At 39.7% G+C, this 22,929-nt stretch overlaps 1 protein-coding gene across 1 annotated transcript in view; it reads left to right on the top strand.

Moving 5' to 3' along the window:
* The window catches only part of ush2a (Usher syndrome 2A (autosomal recessive, mild)), a 203,705-nt gene that overhangs the window by 71,324 nt on the left and 109,452 nt on the right, over positions 1-22,929 (top strand). The window contains exons 30-42 of the mRNA XM_034877811.1: positions 3,301-3,431; positions 8,884-9,010; positions 9,604-9,705; positions 9,860-10,048; positions 10,540-10,670; positions 10,778-11,057; positions 11,709-11,933; positions 12,672-12,752; positions 15,019-15,207; positions 16,813-16,953; positions 18,050-18,125; positions 18,546-18,631; positions 19,616-19,775. Coding sequence (XP_034733702.1) covers positions 3,301-3,431; positions 8,884-9,010; positions 9,604-9,705; positions 9,860-10,048; positions 10,540-10,670; positions 10,778-11,057; positions 11,709-11,933; positions 12,672-12,752; positions 15,019-15,207; positions 16,813-16,953; positions 18,050-18,125; positions 18,546-18,631; positions 19,616-19,775 — 1,918 coding nt within the window. The remainder of the gene's footprint in view (positions 1-3,300; positions 3,432-8,883; positions 9,011-9,603; positions 9,706-9,859; positions 10,049-10,539; positions 10,671-10,777; positions 11,058-11,708; positions 11,934-12,671; positions 12,753-15,018; positions 15,208-16,812; positions 16,954-18,049; positions 18,126-18,545; positions 18,632-19,615; positions 19,776-22,929) is intronic.

The raw sequence follows: 22,929 nt of genomic DNA, 5'->3' as shown, positions 1-22,929 counted from the left end.
GCTAGCTAACTAGCCTACTGTCCACTAAGTTAGTAAAATATAACAACTTAACGTTTCATTTACACACTAACGAGAGCGTATTGCTATCACCAGATTGGTGACAACTTTGTTTGCCTAATTTGTTGTAACCAGTGTAAAATTTAGTATGAAAGCACGGTGGTAGAATTGGCAAGCTAGCTAACTAGCAAGCCAGCCGCAGCGGGCTGCTCAGAAATGGACAAGTTAGCTATTAATCTCCTGGAGTCCACTGTCATCGCAGCAGGGAGTGAGGCAGAGGGACGTATCATAGCAACAGTTTGTCTTGCTGGGTGTCCTTTTTTTGTCCTAGTTGCCCGTCAACTGAGTATTTGCTGTGTGTTCAGGTAGAAGTGCAACGTTTTGGCCAAGACACAGACGACTTAAGGTGACATAATGCAGCGCCACAGTCAGCCCTTGTTGCTACTACTTATCTTATTTGCAGTGTGCCTACTGTGTCACCACCTTTGGGGTCCCACGGGCCTGTACGCTGTGTACAGGACTGGTTGGATGTGTATGTGTGTGATGGAATATGTGACCACTATGACCATTTCACTACAGAAAACACAATTTGATGGTTTCTGTAGTGTGTTTTACAATAAAATGTATAATTGTTTGCATAGTCATGGCAAAATAGGGTAGTAGAAAACATTTGAATGGGCAGAGTTGGGATTGAAAGAGGAAAAAAGAAAATTGAAGATGCAAGGAGAGAAAACCTATTCAAATGAGGCATTCGGTGGAGAAAGAGAATATAAAAGGTCAAGAAAAAGAGGAGGAAGGTTAAAAGTCTAGAGAAGGAAGAAAGGAAGGTATGAGAGATCAGGCGAGTGTAACACCGAGAGAAGGTTAAAGGGGGATAATGTAATGTCAGGTATCTGTCATGACTTCACTCATCTCTGTGGTGACAAGGTCATGAATGTAAATGACTGATGCCTGCTTGATGTACAGGCTGCAAGTTCAATGTAAAGAACATCTTTGTTTGGCTTAGTTGTCTTCTACTCCCACATTTATTATACATCTATTTCCATGTAGACTTTTTTAGAAATCATTCACTTGGTTAAATGCACTATTGGTAATCAATGCACATGTACACTACTGACATGTGACCATTATACATTTAAACACACTTTTACAATTCTTCTAGCTCCAAGTGGCTTTTCAATCATTTTTGCAAGGCAACATAAAAACGATTCACTACTGTCATTCTGTCACCTGTATAATATGCCCAGTTTATCTTCTATAATCTAAATCACATAGGCTGAAATGGAAATGGCAAACCTGTGAAACCATGTGAGCCACATCTTAAAATAATATGATGTTTGGCAAAAGAAAAAAAGAATTAGTTTGTGGACTGTCTTTTTTTTTTCCCAAGGGAACTAAACCCAAGGTTTAACTCTATCATAAATTTAGTAAATGAGCATACAAAGTGTAAGCTCTCTGAGATATTCAGTTACAAATGGACAACACACAAAAAGGATTTTTCATTATAAATAGTGTGAAAACTGGTACCTCTGAAATGAATAATCTGTATTCATCTTGAGTTTGCCATATAACTGTTTTGACTTCTCTCCATTTTAAGTGAATTCACACACTAATTATTTTTAAAAACACTGGCTTCTGATGAACCCTGGAGTGTCTCCATTCAACTCCTCAGATCTTCCCACACTTCTGTTCCCTTCAGAGACAGACATAGCCGAGGAAACACACACGTAAAATCGCATGCTCTGTGTCGCTATGTGGATCTAGTAGTGGATTAAGATCCTATCTCTGATCCATAGTAACATGGCAAGACAGCACGCTGGATGAAGTGTGTGTGTGTGTGTGTGTGTGTGTGTGTGTCTGTCTGTGTGTGTGTGTGTGTGTGTGTGTGTGTGTGTGTGTGTGTGTGTGTGTGTGCGCGTGCGTGCGTGTGTGTTAGAGGGAAACCCATAAGTTTCCCACATTGCTGAAACTTTGATTCACTGTGTGCATTAACGAATGAGGATAAGATTACGTAAATAATAGGCTCCTCTTGACTCTTTTAATTGTTGCTTTCTCACACCTCAAATCTCTTGTCATTTCAGTTGGTGGTTCAGGATTGTATACTATATAAGCTTTGTTTTCCTTGGGAATAGCATAATGGGCTTTATCTAAGTTATGTAGAACTCGGTTATGTTAAATTTACATATTGCAGGTGCGCCTAGCTCACCTGGTAGAGCGTGTGCCCCATGTACAGAGGCTTTGTCCTCGCCGCTGCTGCCACAGGTTCAATTCCAACCTGCGACTGGGGCTGGGGCTGCCCTCTGCTGTGGTGGGCACCATCCAGGGCGCAGAAGCCCCCTCCACTACAGCATGTCACACAGGGCCTGGTCTGCTTTCCAGCGCTGGTTCACAACGACAGGTGTTGATCCCACGTTGTGCCCCTTGCCTCTCGTGTTGACTTATCTCCAAACACTAGTGTATTGCAATCTGAAATCTATCCTCCCTCCCCCTGCTCACAGCGAATCTGAGAGAAAACCAGCTGTATCATAAACATAGTCAATCATGCACATTTTTCCACTAATCATGCAATACTGCTATTATGACTGAGCCTCGTCATCCACCTAGGCCAAGTCATACTATGGCAGGTTTTTGTCAGAATGATGACTGTCTGCTACAAGTGCATCGGGAGAAATTTAGTCTATGTTCTGCCTGTGGGCCCTGGGTCGCAGGTGGCATTGACTACATGAGCTTTGCCCTAACCAAATGAACTTTTAGAGGGTGAAGCCAATGCAAACTAGAACAATAGTTACGTATTGTAACTCCAGATTCTATGAGTATAGGCGTAGCCTTCGAAAGTTCGGGCCACTTGCTCGCAGAACATTAGGTTGAAGAAAAAGCTGATATTGGGGGCTGGGCAACTGGTCCACTCTGTTTATTTACAGTATTGGGGGATGTAGTTGAAGCCTGTACTGAAAGAAAATCTTCACGACTGCGCGTGCGTGAAGGGATGAACCCAATAGCGTAGCTCTTAGAGGGCTACAACTATACTCATAGAATCTGTTACAATACGTAACTATCGATTTAACCCTGGGACACCACAGGTCACTTATTAAATTATGCCCCGATCAAACAGATCCCAGATCTTTACCCCCAGTGGCTCCAGCAGAGTTTAAAAGGTTTAGGTTTTAAGTCTCAACAGGGGCATTTTATATTTTCACAACATTATAATACATTTTAACATGTCTTGAAATTTGGCCTGTGTTAAATTCATTCCTGAGAACAGTAAAATCCTTTGCTCTATCTTTTTCTTCTACTTTGTGTCAGGTGTGGAGTTGAGTTTTAAGACTCTGTCCCCAGATGGACTGCTGCTCTCTGCCTTCTCTCCAGGAAATCAGGAAGAGTTCCTAGCTATTCAGCTCAAAAATGGACGCCCCTACTTTTTGTTTGATCCACAGGTATGTTATATTTTGTTACACATTTATAAAAGTTTTTCCAAACTTTCAAGTCTGATACAGTGCCATATTTGACAGAAAGACATTCAAAAGGTTTCCTGCTGTCTTTAGTGGCTATTCAACCCATTTTGTTTATGCATCTTTTTCATTTACATTATCTCTGTTTTTGCTTCTTGGCTACTTCATTCTGCTCATTTTACTTGTTTGCTTGCCTTCACCTGTCTTTTTCTTTTTTATTCTGATCTCTCTTTCTCTCTTTCCCCGCTCTCTATCGTATCTCTCCCATTTGCTCTCACTTGCTTTCATCTAATAAATGTGATCTGTAGCCCCTCATTGGTTTCTGTCAGGAAGACAGGGAGAGGGGAAAAAACTTTGAAAGTGTGTCAACGTTTGAATTGGACTGCAATTAACTCATTCCCTGCAGTCACCACGCGTGAATACCAATTGCAAGCTAATTAAGCTTTGCACCCTTGCGCGCACACACAAACACACACACACACACACACACACACAGCCATTTACAGCCCTGCTTCCTTTATCCTTCAATACAGACACATGTAGAGGGGTTAAAGAGTCAATGACTTGGATGATGAAAGTGATGATGGAAGATGATTACACATACTTCCATGAGGCCACCAACTAATTACACACTCTAACAAACACACATACACACTTACACTTTCCTTCTTCATTACTATCCAATACTCGTAGAAATGCTATCATCAAAATATAACCATAGGATGTATCTGTGTGTGCAGAACAGTATATGTCACTGAATAGATCCTTGTTCACTTGCAGTATTAATGTGTGTGTCTCTGGTTAAGTGTACTCCTAGATGTGCCATTGAGCGTATGTGTCTTCTCCAACTGGGTTGATTCCTTTGTTTAGACTAGTTTGGGGTAATTAACAGTGGGAGTGGTGTCACGGCTTATTAGTGTTCCCCTAGATACATATAGCTGGGCCCATTACTTCCCCCTATTAGCCTGTTGAGCTAGCCTTAATGGGATTACCAGTGCGGGGGGGGGGGGGGGGGGGGGGGGGGGGGGGGGGGGGGGGGGGGGGGGGGGGGGGGGGGGGGGGTAATTTAGCATGACACAGGAAAGTGATATGCTCATAAATATGTGCATATGACACACACACACACATGGATGCACACACACAGAGAGAGTGAGAGAAAGAGAGAGAGAGTACATTCAGCTCAAGAGACACTCAAAATCAAACAGTTCACACTCCGATGATGCAGGTGAGTAGTATGTAAAGTATGTAAATGCAGTATGTAGCTATTGGTAACTACAATCAGTCAGTCACAGGCTGTGATGCTAAAACACATGTAGCTCTCGTCACAGACCTTCTAGTCAGCTATCACCGTCTGTTAAATACATTTGCTAGCACACAGACAAGGCAAATACGCATTGTTTTTTATTCTACCAGCCTTGCAGCTTAGTTCTTTCTTAGCAGACACATTTGGCTTCTATTGAAATCTAGACAGCTGTTTTTTTGCAATCCTCTAGCCTTTGGGAAATAAATCATTGTAATCCTCAACAACAGATGTGAAACATGTATACTAATAATTCTGAAAAGGACCCAGAGCCTACCCATTCAATGGTGTTCTTAAAGGTGCATTAACTGCAGTAAGATAGACAAGCTAATGATACCCTTTAGGCAACTACACATCCATTGTTCCACTATTAAAGTGACTAGTAAAGTGCCTATTCAAACCGTGCCCGTTCAGAATGGACCGATTGCTTGGCCTGTGGTATGGCTATTTGAAGATTTCTCCAGAACGATTGTACTCCAAAATAACTTACAGAAGGTCCTCAAAACAACTTAACTGTTTGTTACTGATTTACTGTGTACTTCTACTTTGTACAACATTGTACTACATTTTCCCGAAAGAGAAATGTTACTGGTTACATTGAGGAAACTGATTTTCCTCACCACATAGAACTAAAATATGCATTATACAGTATGTAATAGAGTTGAAGGCGGTCAGAAAAACTCAGTGAAATAGCGCTCAGCGGTGCAGTGTTAACTTTGGCAGCTATGTAGTCTTAGTGTTTAGATGGAAATTCTTAATAGTTTTAGTCACATTTAAGTCATTTTTATCCTTCATAGTTTTAGTTTAGTTTTAGTTGACAACCACTCAAAGGGGTGAGTCAAGTTTTAGTCGATGAAAAGTCATTTCATTTAACTTAAACTAACTAACTTTACAAACTTTACTAACTTTAACTTAAATCATTACTTTTAGTCAAAATGTTTTCTCTCCAAATTATGTTTATGTATTACATATTATGTTTATTTAGTTTTATTCCTTTGTCAGTGTTCTATCAGATTATATTGAACACTTCAGTTAATCTAGTTTCTCCAAAACCAAACTGATTTCACATAAGATTTATCGTAAGTGTCATAAGTGTTATCGTCCCCTGTTTAACTGACTTTAGCAGTTTAGACACTCAACTGTCCGGCTTTTATTACGGATGTTGAGTAATCACAGTCATCTGCCTCATTCAGCAGAATGAAACACTAATGTACAAAACTGCCAGTTGGTGCTGCAGTTGATGGTACTGGCGCACAGTTCCGGATTGTTCCGGCCCACTCTAACCCCTGGTTGAATGATTAAGAATGTAGCTTTGCAGTAACTCCAAGTCTTTTCAGTTATGCGCAGTTCAGTCTCACCTCCCAGGCTTGTGAATGAGAGCCAAAATCTGAATTAATTAACCACAGAGACCAGACCAAGAGAATGTGTGTGAGAAAAAAGGAAAAGAAAAGGTGGAAAGTGATGAAAATAAAGAGTCTTTGTTTTTCTTTAAAATACATCATTTTTGACAACGATATTGCATGTTGATATCTTCACAGTTAGCCGGTAATTTCCAGTAGCCGGCTGCGGACGATATGCTTGATTGACAGCCGTGAAGAACCGCCCCCGCAGCTGCACACAGCGGTCGCTCAGTTGTTGTTTTTTCAACCTATATTGTGCGGTCGCTTAGTTTTATTCACAGTCTATTAATACTGAACGTGTCCAGCGTATCCAAACTCTAAAAGATATTTAAAAGACAGACAGACGGACATTCACACTCAGTTACTCACTCACTACAGTATTATATTTCTTTATAGTTAGATAGAATTCTATTTTCCCCATGCCCTTTTTTAAAATAACACACACTAAAATAAATCTTCAATAAAGTCTGCTTCCTCATATTTTCCCAAAAAAAATAGCTCCAAGCGTTCCTGTCTTTCATCAATTTAATGCAGATGTCCCCTAAATGTAAACTTAAAATGACTGCAGTCACCTGTCAGATTCTGGAAGAGTTTTTGCTACTGTGAGTCTTTCAACTTCAGACAGGGTTGACCACGTTGGCAATGGGAAAGGTTCTCCATAAATAACTACTTTACAGTTTTTCTTTATTGCTTTGGCCTGTTTAAATAAACTGGGATCCACACAGTTTTCATCATCAATGTCTCAGCACAGCAGAAGACACCTCTTGCAGATGTGTTAACCCTTTCTCATTGGATTAACACATTCCCCCCCCCCCCCCCCCCCCCCCCCCCCCCCCCCCCCCCCCCCCCCCCTTTTGCAGAACAGTTAACACGGGTGTCATTCAAGCAGTCCCAACTCCATTGTTTAAGCTATGGTAACCTAACAAAAAACATCTGTTACCAACTATTAGAAACTAACTACATCAGTATGAAATCCCTGAAGCACCTGTTTGACACTCCTTCACACAAATCTACAATTAGCAACCTTTGTGGATGAGGCAAGTGGCCCAAGAAGCAGAGTATCAATAATGGGCTAGTTCCTATAATCTACAGTGATAGATGTTTATACTTTACTGTAATAGATTTAATTTTTTATTTTCTTAATTTCTTATACACTAATAGATTTTATTTTAGTTCACATGTGTTTTGTGCTATATTTACAATATTTTAGTTGTCAGCCACAGTTTGAAAATAAAAATCATTGGAATTAATTAAATTTGCATCAAAGCATTTCTGATTTTTGTATTCAATTCTTTACGAAAGTACATTTGACAACAAATGGTAATTTAGGTAAAATAGGCTGCAATGACAAGCAATGGTTCACTTATTCACACTGAGGGCTGTATCTTGTGTTTTGTTGCCCAATGTGTAATGGTTGATCGGAAGTGCATACATTTGTTTGCAAGTTGTGTAGTTTAAAGGCAAAATTTGCTTTAATTGCATATTCTAAATGTTTTGGCACGTTTTTTGCAAACACAATGTGTAACTTTGACCACTATTGCCACTGTTTCGGCCTGGGTAACTGGTTTGAAAATGTGGAGTTTGAGTTGACTGCTGCATCAAAGCAATCAAGAAAAACTGTAGTTCACACAAATCGGCAGACACAGACGCGCATACAGTATCTGTCCACAAGGACATTAACATATACAAACACATAGCAGTATTACATACTGATATGAAAGTGATTGGGCATTGGGGCCTTCTCACACAACAGCAAACATTTGTGAGGTGTACACCTCAGTCAAGTGCTGTACAACTCAAGTGCAAGCTACAGGAGTGTCACTGGTGTGTGTGTGTGTGTGTGTGTGTGTGTGTGTGTGTGTGTGTGTGTGTGTGTGTGTGTAAGGGAGTTTAAGAGAGAGCATGTGAGAGTGAGTTGGGGGCTATTCTCAGGAAGTTTCTGAACAGCAATTATGTTCTAAATGCCTTGCTCAGGAACACCTCTAGTAGTAGTTTCTGGGAGAGTTGAGCGTTAGTTGCTTCAACTGCCAGTGTCTCCCAGACAAGGGATCCAAATGGGTGGGCTTGCATTTATGCAAATAAGAGAACGAGAGAGACAGAGAGCCATAGAAAGACTCCTCCCATGTTGTCTTGTTAAGTAGAGCTGTCTAGCAATAGTAGTAAATATGTCAGAGGCTGATATACTCTGGCATTCATACATTTATTGATCTCATCATTAAATCTTCATCACTGTGCATCTGTGTGTGGCTACACTGTATGTTGTAAGTGTGTTTGTTTGAGTGTGCATGAACCCGTTACTCTTTTTTTACTACATTACTCTTTGCCCACTTGCTAAAAGCTGATCACAACAATGATGTCATATTTAATGGGTAGCAAAAAGCCTTGTAACAACACTTTGATGATTATATGTGCATGTTCATGTCCATTTGTGTGTGTATGTGTGTGTGTGTGTGTGTCATCGATCCTTAATGTGTAACCTTCTCCACACAACACAGGGATAAAGAAGCGGTAATTTGAAAAGTGACAAAGTTAGCTTGTTTGATTGCACTGTGATATGAAACGTTTTTTTTTTTCAACAAGTTGCTTACATTTACTTTAGCAAATACTGTAAGACACATTGTTGTGAGATCTATGGTCAGAGGATGTCTTCACAACACTGTTAATGACTGTGAATTTCTGTTTAAATTCTTGCCTGACTGTAATGTGAGTTTGTGTGTTCATGTGTTTGTGTGCGTAGGGCTCAGCAGTGGCTGTAAGTGTACAGGATGATGGAGGGCGTGGCTACAATGATGGACAATGGCACAGCATCATAGCAACAAGGCATGGGGCCGTGGGAACAATCGTTGTAAACAATCAATACAGAGGTAACTCTTCTCATATTCATACTGACCACTGTGTGTATCTGCTAAGTGTGTAGGAGTGTGAGTGTAAATGCAAGTTCATATTTGCTTGTCTGTACATGTGAGGGTATGCACCTGTGCTTGGATGTAAAAAATGTGAGACTAACGTTTATATATGAATGTACACATATGTGTTTTTTCTGTAAGCAAATCACCGAGCTCCGCATTGGTGGTATTAGCTAGGTTAATCCTAGCTTATCTTTTTCTGATGAGAAAAATGCTTCTTCTCATACACAGAAACACACTAATGTTCCTCACTTATTCTCAAATGTGTTTTCAAATAACATCTTTTTTCAGAAACTGCATGAGCATAACCCTTCCCTTACTTAGTCTCACTCCTCTGCTCTCTCTCTCTCTCTCTCTCTCTTCGTATACCTTTATCCCCTGTTAAACTCTTCTCTCTTATATTGTCCTTCCCTTTATTTTAATCCCTTTTTGTTCATACTTTGAATTCTATGATTTTATATTTACTCTAATCATCTCTTAACTCCATACTTTTGCTTTGCCCTACCACATTTATGTGTAACACCACCATCCTACCTCCACACCACCACCAGGAAATTCATCAGCTTTCAGTGGCAGCACCATTATTGGTGAGAACACAGGGATGTTTATTGGAGGGCTGCCTGAAGACTTTACTTTGCTGCGAGAGGATTCAGGTATGTCTATTGTCACCTACTCTCTGTAATCATTAATATATCACATTGTTTATCATTTCTAACAATATTAAGGCAGTGGAATATATTATGGAAGCAGTGAGAAAGTTGGAGAGAAAGTTTTTCACGTGTTATTTATTCTTGTCTTTCTTATCAGGTGATGCTCGACTAGTGCAACAGGGTTTCTCTGGTTGCCTCAGAGACGTGAGTTTTAAGGTGACTGACGGTCCCTCAGAGGAGTGGAAATCTCTTGATTGGGCAAAAGCCACAGAGAAGGTGGCAGTGTATGAAAGCTGGGAGGGATGCCCTATTCAAACTGTGGATGGAGCCCATTTTCTGGGACATGGTTAGTATCTTTTGTGGATGACAAATGGTTATGATTATTCTTTGTTAATTTACTTTTTTTCACAAGGACATTGGACTCTAACAAAGCTACATGTCACAGAGATTTTTCCCCATTAAGAGTGAAATTATAGTGAACATTGTTGCACAATACTTCTATTCTGCAATATAGAAACATGATAATATGAAACAAGGAATAGCATTGCTCTCTGGCGTGTCTTTTTTCATGAACAACCTATGTTCAGATACAACTTCAAGTTGATTTCTAGTATCCCTCATACAATGGCAATGCTGTATATCTTAATAAGATGCTTGCTGCTGATAAGTTAATAATAATAAGATAAGTCAATGGCTTTCTGTGTTAAAGATTTGATAAAAGGGTACAGACCATCTTCACGGGTCCCCAATATGCCAGAGACGTTTCCTTCTTTCTTTAGCCCTCATCATAAAATGTTGTTGTGGCATGTTTTGGCTTTTATTTCCACCTTGTTTCAGGTTACTTGGAGATGGGCAAAGATGTTTTTAATGGAGGAAAGGACTTTGACATTACTATGGATTTCAGAACAGACCAGCTCAATGCACTTCTGCTCTTTACATACAACACACAAACGGAAGACTACATGCTGGTAAGAAGCACCAACACATTTAAGACTTTCGTTGAAGTCCTCAAATAAAACTTTAGAAACACATGACTTTAGCTTGTGGATTTTTGTTTATTGGTGTTTATTTTTAGGTGGAGCTGGAAGCCGGTCTCCTGTCCTTCATTCTTGCCTCTGAAGGTCACTTGACTGAACTCAGCATGTGGGTGGGGCTTAGCTATTGCAATGGAGACTGGAAACAGCTTTCTTTGGCAAAACGTGGCTCGCTCATTTCTGCTGCAGTCAATGACTGGGCAGAAGAGACAAGGGGAGTGGGAGAAGCAGTGAGGCTGAGAGTTGATTCGCCATTATACTTGGGGGGTGTCCCCATGGAGCTCGTACATCCTGCTCTGGACAGCAAAAGTCACAAACACGGTGAGAATGGAACGTCAGTAATTTCACACAACCAAGAAGAAGTGTTCAGTTCGGGTTCCACTGGGCATTTGCCTGTTTGTGGGCTCCTAGTTTTGGGGTTTCTAAGGCGTTAAAGGAGAATTCCAGTCGATTTCAACATGTAGCTCTGTTGTTTGTAAATTTGGAGTGCTCTCAGTGGAGAGACAAACTAAAACCATCGGGGCTGTCCACACCGTGTTATCCTCCTGCTAGAGTTGGCTCCCAACAGTATTAAACAGCCCAAGTTTTAAACGTGTTTTAGCCTCTAAATATGTTCAAAACGCATTATAAGTGCCTACCCATGTTCAGTGATTCCTTCTGAGAGAACACAGTGAATCTGACTTCGTAGATGGGAAAGAAATCTATGAAAGTTGTGCTAATTAGGCTGTATTTAGTTCCTGTTTTGAGACGGCAGTTAGAGAGCTTAGGGACCGTCTAAAAACTACAACACAGAAAAGAGATAAAACAAAAATATGTAGGCTATCAATTTAATGATTAAAAAAGGTAGTGTCTTCAAACCTCAATTATAACTTTTCTCCTGCTTGTTGTACTACAGCACTTACTTTTTTTAAATAAGCATATGGTTACGCCTCTCCTTTTACTCTCTTTCTCATCTCCTTTCCTCTTTCACAGGTCTAGGAGGTTGCATTAGGGGTCTTACCATACGAAGGGATGAATCAAACCCTCCTGTTAGTCAAAGTGTAAATCTCTGTGTTGCCTCCCGCCGTTCTGTAAGAGTCTACTTAGACGGCTGTCCCTCCAGTGAAAGCCGGTACAACTGCAGAGGAAACGATTCAGTTTTGGTGTATAGTGGGAGGAAGACGCAAGCCACAGATCATAGCCTACAGCCTTTCACTGGTAACAAGGCACAGTGTACATTGACATTACTCCACTAATCCAGCACTTACCTGAAAAGAAAGTGTGGAACTCTGTCAACACAACAACTTTTTTTTTTTTTAAGTAACAACATTTTAGTGATAGTTGCAATAGTCAATTAAAAAACAGCATGTAATATCAAATAAAAAATATTAAAATTGCAACACAGCACAATCTCTACCAGTCAGCTAGTTCTTTACATCTTCTTTCGAAGGGATTTGCCACAGTGATAATTTCATTCTAAGTGCTAACGGTGTACGTAAGTCCAGTTTTTTTTTTGCTATGCTATAACATTTTGATAACATTTTGAGTGATAGATTTACAGTTGGAGATTGCATCACATTAAACTATATAGATGTAATTAATAAATGTCCCTTATTTTTTCCATGCACACACATATATTTTTTATAAATTAAAAAGTACAGAGACAACATAATAAATCTTAAACCAATTGATTTTTAGTCATATTGATAACTCACAATTGTAGATAGTAACTGATAAAACATATTTAAGTTTTTGAAGCAATTTAAAATATTAACTACTGAATATGCAAAATAAATATTACTCATCATAATTTGTTACTTAAGCTGATTTTACGTAATACAGAGAACATGTAATGTATCTTTTGAGAGCATATTTTTACAATCTTTTCAAATCTGCTTCTCCCCTGCCCTATGTGAATCCTAAACCCTTCCCCCTATAAAACACACACCTTCCAAGAGTACTTGTACAGGTTGGTGGCCTTGGCTGCAGGAGGTTGGGCGGCAGGACCTTGGCAAAGAGGACGCAGCCGAAGCAAAGGTAAAACCTCTCTCATCTTGCTGGCAGTCGTTGGTGTGCTTTTCGGTGTTATCAAACCAATGTGTTTCCAGCCAGATATGATGATATCAGAACTGTAATACGCTCTCACACTTATGTGTGTCCCCACATGAGCATTTGCAGAACACATTGTACACAAGATCTCCTACAGTATCATTGTTTCTCTCTATCTAACCTCCATCTGATACACTCTAATAGTATAAGGGGGTGATAAGCCCTTAAGTATTCCAAAGCCTCAGGCATCAGCTTGTGGGTGTAAGACTTTGTGTTTGTGTGTGTGTGTGTGTGTGTGTGTGTGTTTGTTTGTGTGTGTTCCTTTTTACTTACATGTATGTTATACATGTGTATGTCTTTGTTTGTTTGCTGTTTAATGTGCTGTGTAATCTGTCTTGGAATTAGAATTTAATTATGTCAAAAACAAACGGCACGTGCGCCAAGGAGTCCATTTTCCCTTCCGTTGACTTTGTTGTATAGTGTTTCTCTTCCTTTTTAAGAGATTTTGGATGTAAAACCACGACTATATTGTACAGTATGTGAGACTTATCCAAAGCCAGTGATATTACATGTGCCAGACAGTATGAGAGATTGATAAAGCCTCTATAAAGGGCATCCCAGTAAAAGGCTGTTAACCCAGAATGGCCTGTGTGGTCCCGTGTGTAATATAAAGCTGCTCGTTAGTAGTGAACGATACACTGGTAGGTCTCAGTATACCATGCTATGACCAGAGAGAGGAATGAAGGAGAGTGAGGAGGAAGTGCTAAAACATTAAGAACTGAGGAAAAAAGGATGGACTGAGAGGAAAGGTGCTAGCAGAGAGGAGGTAGGAAAAGTCAAAAAGGGGAGGAAAGAGAAGAAGGAAGAGGGGGGACAAGATCAGGAAAGATGCAAGGTGATTGGCTGATGAAAGGAGGAAAAAAAATATTAATAAATAAAGGAAGATGTAAAAATAGCTGAAGCGAAGAAGGAAGGTGTGAAGGATATAAGGAGATGACTGACAAAAACAAACAAATAAGCAATAGTGCATGATACAGCTCCTCAGTGGTGCTCTATTTTATGACTTAATATATACTTTACAAACCTTTGCAAAACAGACTGAAATAACGGGAACATGAATTTCTAAGCATTTATAAACTATTGGTAAAATGAAACACGAAACTGATGCAAAGGAAGATGGAAGGACGAATGGTAACAGAAAATGTGGTTGTGAACCAGTGAGATATCTGGAGGGAGAGGGAAAAGGAGCTGGACCATCCTGAACTACTGAGGGTCTCAGAGAGAAAAAGAAGGGGAGTGCTACATAGAAGGAGGGAGGCTGATTGCTGTGAAATATAGCCCAGAATGAATGGCTGGCTGTATTAAATCAGTGCTGAAAAAGTTACTACTCTCATAAATACTATTTATGCTAATGGGGAGGTATGATTTACTGGGCCTATTAAAACACAGAGATGGGGGATGCTTTTTCTCTAACCTCGTGCTCTCGACCTGTTGTTTTGCTTTTTCTCTTTTTGTTAGGCTGGTAGTGGATTCAAGAGCAGACACGTTTAGAAGGTTGGAAAACAGGAACAGAGATTTATTTAATACACAAAAAAATGGCGCAAGGAAATCTTCTGGAACTGAGTGGAGGCAGATCCAAAATACAATGATGGGCTCGGGCAGGCTGACTGGGCTCCGAGGGCTGAGGCAGGGACCTGAAGCAGGAACAAAAAACAACAACAAAAAAAAAGTCTAAAAAGCTTAATCACAGATATTAGCGGAAAATACTAAATGCAAAAAATACTAGAGTTGGCCGTAGCAAATGTTGGGTGAATGGACGATCTGGCAGAGACTGGTTGGAAAGCCGGGGTTTAAAGCAGGAGCGGTGATTACTGGATTTGCTTCAGGTGTGTAGGCAGCCACTGGTGTCTTGATGAGGAGGGAGAGAGAGCCAGGAGCGACACATCCACTCAGCAGAGGAAGGGCAAAACAAAAAAAACAGGGGGGGCAGCAAGCCCAACCATGACACTTTTATTTTTTTCTCTTTTTGCTTTTCTGTTCTGCCTGACCTTATTTCTTTCTTGTACTTTTTGTATTTACTCATGTAGTGATTCAGCTGCTTACAGTTATTTATCTCTTTTCCTGTCTTGATCCACGGAAAGTTTTCTTCCCTTCACAGTGTCCTTGCGCTCATTCTCTCTCTCTCTCTCTCTCTCTCTCTCTCTCTCTCTCTCTCTCTCTCTCTCTCTCTCTCTCTCTCTCTCTCTCACTCTAGTACCTAGGTCTGTACCACCTCCTACTACAGTGCAGAGCTTGAATGGCTTCAGTGCCAAGGTGAGCTGGGTGCCACCCACTGGGGACATCAGAGGGCTGATTGACAGATATGAGCTGAAGGCCTACAATAGAGATCAGCCAGAGGTACCACCTATCAAATCCATATACCTGGCCAATGGAAATTTCACAGGTAAAACACATGTAAAGTTTTGAGAGATATATTTTTGACATGCTATTCATATGTTTAATATTAACAGTCAGTGGAGAAATGGAACAAGGGTTCCAAGGACATGAAATAGGTCACAGTTTGGATAATTCAGTGAGTACACTAACATGTAGTACACTGTATATGTAATGGTGTATGTTTAATTAAAGCAGAGGTAACCATTCTCTGAAAACATGACTGAAATACCACAAGTAGCACAATGTTGAACCGTGGGTAATTTATTATTATGATTTAACTTGACTTGCAACTGTTGTCCTTTTAACTTATTGTACATGGTTTTCTGCCACCTTCTTGTAACACCTGTAAGGGCATTTTGGCCCTTGGTGAAAACACATTCACACTGCCTTTTTCACTCACTTTCCTTCTGTCTTTAATACAAACACACACTCAACCTGTCCCAGGCAACCCTGTTAATTTCTTCTTGGCAGGTCCCCAGCTTTAAGAGTGTCTCAATTTGGATCAAGACATTCAGGACTACCCCAATGATGTCATACCCTGGCATCGCTCCTTCTCTCTCTCTCTCTCTCTCTCTCTCTCTCTCTCTCTCTCTCTCTGTGTTGCTCACTTTTCAATCTTTCCTCACTTCATCTTTTATGGTGATGGTGATGTCTGCGTCCGCTGCTGCTATTCGTCCCTTCTCTCATCCACTCTACTATGTCTCCAGGCAAATATGAAGATGAGCTCCCAGTCTCCGTCTTTCTCAGTGTCTCTCTTGGTGCTCCCCCTCTATCTTTGCCAGACATTTAGTCCACCGTGATAAGGCTTCTTGGTAATTTATGATGGCCTCGACACTTGACTGCAGAATTACACCAACGGCTAAAAAACACAGAAAGCAAATGAGGGTGTAATGGCAACCGAGTGGGGCCCTGGCCCCTAATTGAATTAAAAGACATGGGTAACAGAGAGAAATAGAAGAGAGACAAGTGGTGGATGACTGGACACAGAGGGTGAGGAGGGTTGGAGGAAATGTAAAAGCGTGACTGAGATATACGGAAAGGAGTGGAGAGGGCAGACGTCTAGGACAAAAAACATCAGAGAGAGACAACTGTAGCTTTACAATTAGGCTCTCTTGGTGTGCCAAAGCCATGAAGTTTGCTCAGCAACAGTGGCACAGAGAAACAAGTTAAGCATTTAAATTGCATTATTGAAGAAGATTGATACATACTTTATTAATAACAGGTTCCAGCACACACTTAAAGGAGAAAAGCCATGTAGCCGGTAAGGTGGGGTTGGCAAAAAGGGGTGTTAATGGATGAGTTCTTTTTTTAGAGTCTATTTAAAACAGTACTCACATGCCCTTATGTATGTTGCAAAAATGCACTTTTATGTTCAGCGGAATCGATTATGAGGCTTTAGCTGTCTGAGATTGCAAAATCAAGCCAACGTTAGTGAATTTCTTAATTTTTGTAAATTGTTATTCAGTTCTTTATTTATTATTATGTACGTTTTTTGGTTGTCTGTATCTTCTGCATACCTTCAGCTATTAAAACTATTCAACTTGTAAGATCTTCGGCTCTTTCACCAGAACATTCACCATGCCTGACATGTTCATGTTCTCCTCTTCTCCAGGTGTGCTGCCGAGTCTCACTCCTTCCACTCGATACATTATCACCGTAAGTGCCTGTAGTCCTGTTGGCTGCACTGAGAGTCTTCATAATGAGAATGGTGATGATAATGATTTCGGATTGAGCTTCACAACCCCGGAGGAAGGTAAGGCTGTAAAGCGCACACATACACATCCATGAAGAGAACTTCTGTCTCTTTTAAAGGACTTTGAATTGCTTCATTTCTGAAGAAAGTTATATGAATACAATTGCTCTACTTCTGGATACAGACACACTTCTAAACACACTCAGACATTTGTATCCGGTCTCCTCACTAATGTTTAGCTTTTTCTTTTGAAGAGCGGGAAGGGGCACCTGGGTAGCTCACCTGGTAGAGCAGGCGCCCATATATACAGGTTTACTCCTCAACGCAGCGGATGCGGGTTTGACTCCAACCTGCGGCCCTTTGCTGCATGTCATTCTCCCTCTCTCTCCCCGTCATGTATTCAGCTGTTCTGTTTAAATAAAGGCCTAAAATGCCCAAAAAAATTATCTTTCAAAAAACAAGAGAGGGAAGAAAAGGCGGCTGGATAGGGCAGGACACAAAATGATAAGAGATTGAAGCACTTTGTAACTGAGTGAAAGGCAGGTTGTAGATTGAGTAACATTTTTCTTATCTGTGAGGTAATGGAGGGAAGATTACATGTATAAAGAAAGTAATAAGTGGAAGAGGAAAAGAGAGATTTTTCTTCATATGTTAGTCACTACATTAATCTGTGTTGGACTAACTGGACTTGTTGAGGAGATGATGTGACGGCAGGGGTCAGCTAAAATCAATCTGAAGTAAAAAAAAGATTACTGCATTGATTCTTACTGAGCACGGAGTTAGGGAGACTGGAGAAATAACTTATTTATTACTTATTTTCCAAACCCACAAAACCTCCTATAGGCACATTTTTACAATCTTATCTTAAGCACAAATACATTATTTTCACCATCTTCACTAGATCAAGGAGCAAAAAAACATAGAATGTTCTTTTTCAGTCTATGCAGTGTTTTGAACAGTTGTCTATGTCAATGTCTAGCATCATGTGAAATAAAAAATAATTAAGATTTTCATAACAAAGTAATGTTGACCTGGATAAAATTGTGACTAACCATCTATTATTTCATTGTTTAGTGTAAGGTGTATGCTTTTAATATAGTAATATAGTTTAATGTTGATAATATATGTTGTATTTTTGTATATTGAACCATTTCAGCTCCAGATGCTGTCTCTCCTCCTGCCACAGTCTCATCCCCCTCAGCTCTCTATGTTACCTGGGAACCTCCAGCAAGGCAATGCACAATGCACAGTCTCACCTACCCTTCTCACACCTAAAACACTTATTCTGATGGTCAGCGTTGTTTTGTTTATGTCCAAGTTGTAATTTGCTACATAAGTAAGTACACACCTGATCTTCTGTCATAAAGCCTTAACTAATTGACAACCTGCTATTATACATGTCTGACCTACTACTACTACTACAACAGTCTAGTAAAGATACTGTTTGTATTTCATTAAACAGTCACACATAAAACAAACAAAATGTTGTACAATAATGTATATCCTTTTATTCTGCATATATATTTTTCACCTTGAATAAAGTTGCCCTTATTGAACACAACAGAAATAGTGTTTATATTTGTTACATCAAAATAGTATAAGTTAAATGACATAATCATATTATAATTACAACTTTTTTGTTACAATGTTAGGCCCAATGGAGCCATTACAGAGTACCTTCTCTATCACAACAACCAAATGATCTACAGGGGGGAAGACAGACAACACAATATCACTGGTAAAGAGGAGTGTGTGTGTGTGTGTGTGTGTGTGTGTGTGTGTGTGTGTGTGTGTGTGTGTGTGTGTGTGTGTGTGTGTGTGTGTGTGTGTGTGTGTGTCAGTGTGTGTCAGTGTGTGTCGGTGTGTGTGTGCTTGTTACAGCATAGATGTGACTGTGGAGGGATGGGTCCTCGGAGTAAAGAGAAAGGGATGAGTGAAGGAAAGCAAAATGGAGTGGGGGATTAGCATTTAAAAGAGGAAAGAGCGTCTCTTACCAAGGGAATAGCACTTTGAAAAAGAACGCTAAACACGCATGTGAAAATATAGCAACGGAGAAACAAAGAACACTAAACATTGGTGCACATGCATACACACAATTTGCTTTGAAAGCTTTCATTAAAGAGACTTAAAGAAGGTATGAAAAACATTTTACACCACTGAGACTAGAGTGCTGCACCAGGATGTAAATAGATACAAACACACGCACACAAAAGACACTCTCAATGGAACATATGCAGAAATAAAGTATGCAGGGATGTACACAGACTCAGACATAGTAGAGTCATCATATCTGGCATTTGTTTTTACACACACACATACACATGGTTAGCTAAACATCACACTGCTCAGCAGTGTATGTCTGTCTTTGTAAGTTAATGAATGCATGAGAGCACATATCACCAATGCTGGGTTAATAATGCTGAGTGTCTGATGTCCACAGTGATTGTAAGGATTATAGAGGCAGCAATTATACAGTATGTACAAGAATAGATTGTGTTACAGAGAGTGAGATTGCTACATTGAGGCAGAAGGAGAGCAGTTTTTAGGCAAAAATCTAAGAAATGCAGCTAAAAGGGGATGTAATATAATGTAATTTCAGTAATTATTTTTGAGCCGTAGACTGTCATTCAGCCATCATTGTGGTTTGATTTGTATGCTTCTCTGTCTCCTGCTGTGTGTGTGTGTGTGTGTGTGTGTGTGGGGGGGGGGGGGGGGGTTTCAGGTCTTGGAGTATATTCCACCCATGTCCTAGTACTGACTGCGTGCACTTCAGTGGGATGCACCAACAGTTCACAAGTTACTGTGCTGACCTCTCAGCTTCCTCCAGGGCCTCTACATGCACCAACTCTTACCCTGCTTGACTCACGGACTATTCTGGTGGAGTAAGTGTGCGCGCACACACAGACACACACACACATATATGCTACTTGACACATTAGGTGTTTCCTTAAATATATGTACAGTCAACTAAAGCCATTTCAGTTTCAGGAAGTGCGTGAGTGCGTGCGTGCGTGTGTCTGGTGAATCTGACTAGTATACATTGTAAGCATGTGTGTCACTGTTGTTTTTGACAAAGCATTTACTCACAAATGAAAGAGAGTTAGCGTTAACTGTTTCAGCATCACTAAAAAGGACAAGTAAGAATACGTTATTCAAGGATTATGATAGCTTTTCATTTGTATTTCACATGTTGTGTCTGTGTAAAATACAAGAAGAGAGAGAGTCAGATTGAGACGGAGCCAGTGACCTTCTGCAGTTGTGTTTACCATGCAGAATATTTTCCTGAAGTTGACCTTTCACCTCTGTGTGGGGGGGGGGGGTCAGAGAAGAAGATAGACCCCTGCATTTTTTCCGTCATGTTGATGTGCATATGTTCCTGATTTTTGTATGTGTGAGTATGAGTCAATCTCTGTGAAATCCATTAGTGTCTTGACTGTCACTTACATTGGGACTCACTGTGGGACGGTGCCAAGCCACTCGTACGCACACACACACAGGCATATCCACACAAACTGGAGTTAAACAAGGGTGAATAAGAAGGAGTAATGTGAAAGCACACAGTAAGAGGGTAATGGCAAGTGTGTGTGTGGTTAAGATCTGGTGTTTTTAGTAATGCTTCAGTAGTCTTGGATAAGCAGTGCACAGACATATACATAAACATATCTGTCTGAATGTACTGTCAGAGCAGTTTTATTGACAAGGAGGCATTGAACTGTTGGGCCTCATTCATGAGTACTTTTCCTTTTCTTAAAATATGTTCATAACATATGTATGTTGGAAAAAAGAAAAATTGATAATACCTGATGTATGATTCAGAAAACATGCACTGATTCCCTCTAATTTACCAGACATGAGGATTGATCCTAAATTGAATGTGTGTTAAAGGCAAAGGTGTCAAGGATTAAAGTACAAATACTTCTTTATTACTTAAGTAGAAATTTTGGGTATCTATACTTTAATGGAGTACTTTATACTTTATACTATACTTTATACAGCAGACTTTTTACTTCTACATATTCACGCAATTAATTGTACTTTCTACTCCTTACATTTTAAAAATGGCTTGGTTACTCCTGTTTCAGTTTGCCTTGTTTTCATTCTGGCTTGTTGTCATTCAATGAAACGCCAAAAAAAACAAAAACCTATTCAGATGAATCGTTAAGATACAATTAGTGCAAATTTTGATGTACAAAAGTTGTGTGACAACAGAGGTGGGAGGGATGATATTTGAGCATAGCAGGGCGGATGAATTGTGCAAAAGAATGTGATAGCAGTGCAGGTGAAGATGTGCATTTCTGCAAAAATGCAATGGGGCTCACTAGTACAAGTATATGATTCTTTATTTGCACTGTGCTTAAATGTGTTGATTTTCAATAGGCATAAATGTGGCTGAAAGTGTTGCATCCCAGATTTTCAAACATTAACATTTTAATGTAACATAATAGTCATTATGGCCTTTAGAAAATTTCTTTTGGGAAGGTGGGGAGGTGCTTTATAAGCCCCTGTGGCCCAGCCTAAGATTTTGTTCTTAATGACATTTTTTCCCCCTTACATTACTTTTACTTTTATACCATAAGTAGTTTTGTAACAAGTACTTTTACACTTTTACTTGAATAAAAAGCTTGAGATGATAATTAATACTTTGATACTACGTCTTTTAAACCCTAGTATTTATACTTCTACTTGAGTATTAAATGTGAATAGAATTTTGACACCTCTGGTTAAAGGTATGCAATCTGGCATGAGAGGAAATAGGAACGGGTGGGGGCGGGGAATAGGCATCTAAAGCAACAACGTTGAAAGAGATGATGTGTATTTTTCTCTTACCCATTATTTTGGAAATAAAAACCTGTTAACAACAAAATATTCTTTAACAAAAAGTCTTCCTTTGTAGAAAGCACCCTTTTAAAATTATCTGTACAATACATAAGAATGTTACAGGATTTTGGCCTGTTATGCCCTACATAGTATTGGGATTTTTTTTAATCTGTAGTCTATAGACCATTGACGGCACACAAAAAAAATTCTGCAGAGCAGGGATATGTATCATGGCCTTTACAATGTGTTTCAACTATATATATATATATATATATATATATATATATATATATATATATATATATATATATATATACACACACATGAGTGTGGGAAGGCTACGTATTGCCTTGTTAGCACATTGGTAATAGGCAGAGGTTGAGAGATCATACTTTGTCAATACCTCTCTATTGTGTCTGTGAGAAAAGCTGAGAAAGACAGAGAGAGAGAGAACAACTGTGGAGAAAGTGGATGAGGGAGAGAAGAGAGGAAGATAAATTGTGAGTTTTAATGGAAAGAACAGAGAGGAATGGAAGTAATGTTTAAAAGGAGAGAGAGGGGGGTGAGAGATTGTGAGAAAGGTTAAGGTAGGCTGCAGGATGCGAACAAAACAATGTCAGCCGATTTATTCCCTGACCTCACACTTACACTACCTGACACAAACACATTCATACACAAACTCAAGCAGACACCGCTGTAGAAATACCAACACTGAGAGACATGTGTACAGTCACAAAAATGTACAGGAGAGAACCCGAAGGGACACATGGCAAGGGCAGAAGTAATCTTCACTATACCTAGCAATATAAAACAATTATATAATGTTTAACTGAGCTTGATTTCTTTTACTCTTAAAGTATTATATCTTCAATACCTTAATGTGTTGTCACTAATTATTTGATGTCTCCAATGCTGTTTTGTTGTTTTGTGCTACAGTGGTGTGAAAAAGTGCTTGCCCCCTTCCTCATTTCCTGTTCCTTTGCATGTTTGTCACACTTAAGTGTTTCGGAACATCAAACCAATTTAAACAATAGTCAAAGACAACACAAGTAAACACAAAATGCCATTTGATAATGAAGGTGTTTATTATTAAAGGTGAAAAAAAATCCAAACCATCATGGCCCTGTGGGAAAAAGTGAATCCCCCCCTTGTTAAAACATACTATAACTGTGGTTGTCCACACCTGAGTTCAATTTCTCTAGCCACACCCAGGCCTGA

Source organism: Etheostoma cragini, chromosome 1 (assembly GCF_013103735.1).
Source record: "Etheostoma cragini isolate CJK2018 chromosome 1, CSU_Ecrag_1.0, whole genome shotgun sequence".
Lineage (NCBI taxonomy): Eukaryota > Metazoa > Chordata > Actinopteri > Perciformes > Percidae > Etheostoma > Etheostoma cragini.
The sequence above is the reverse complement of the archived record's forward strand: the minus strand, read 5'-3'. Positions and strand labels throughout refer to the sequence as shown.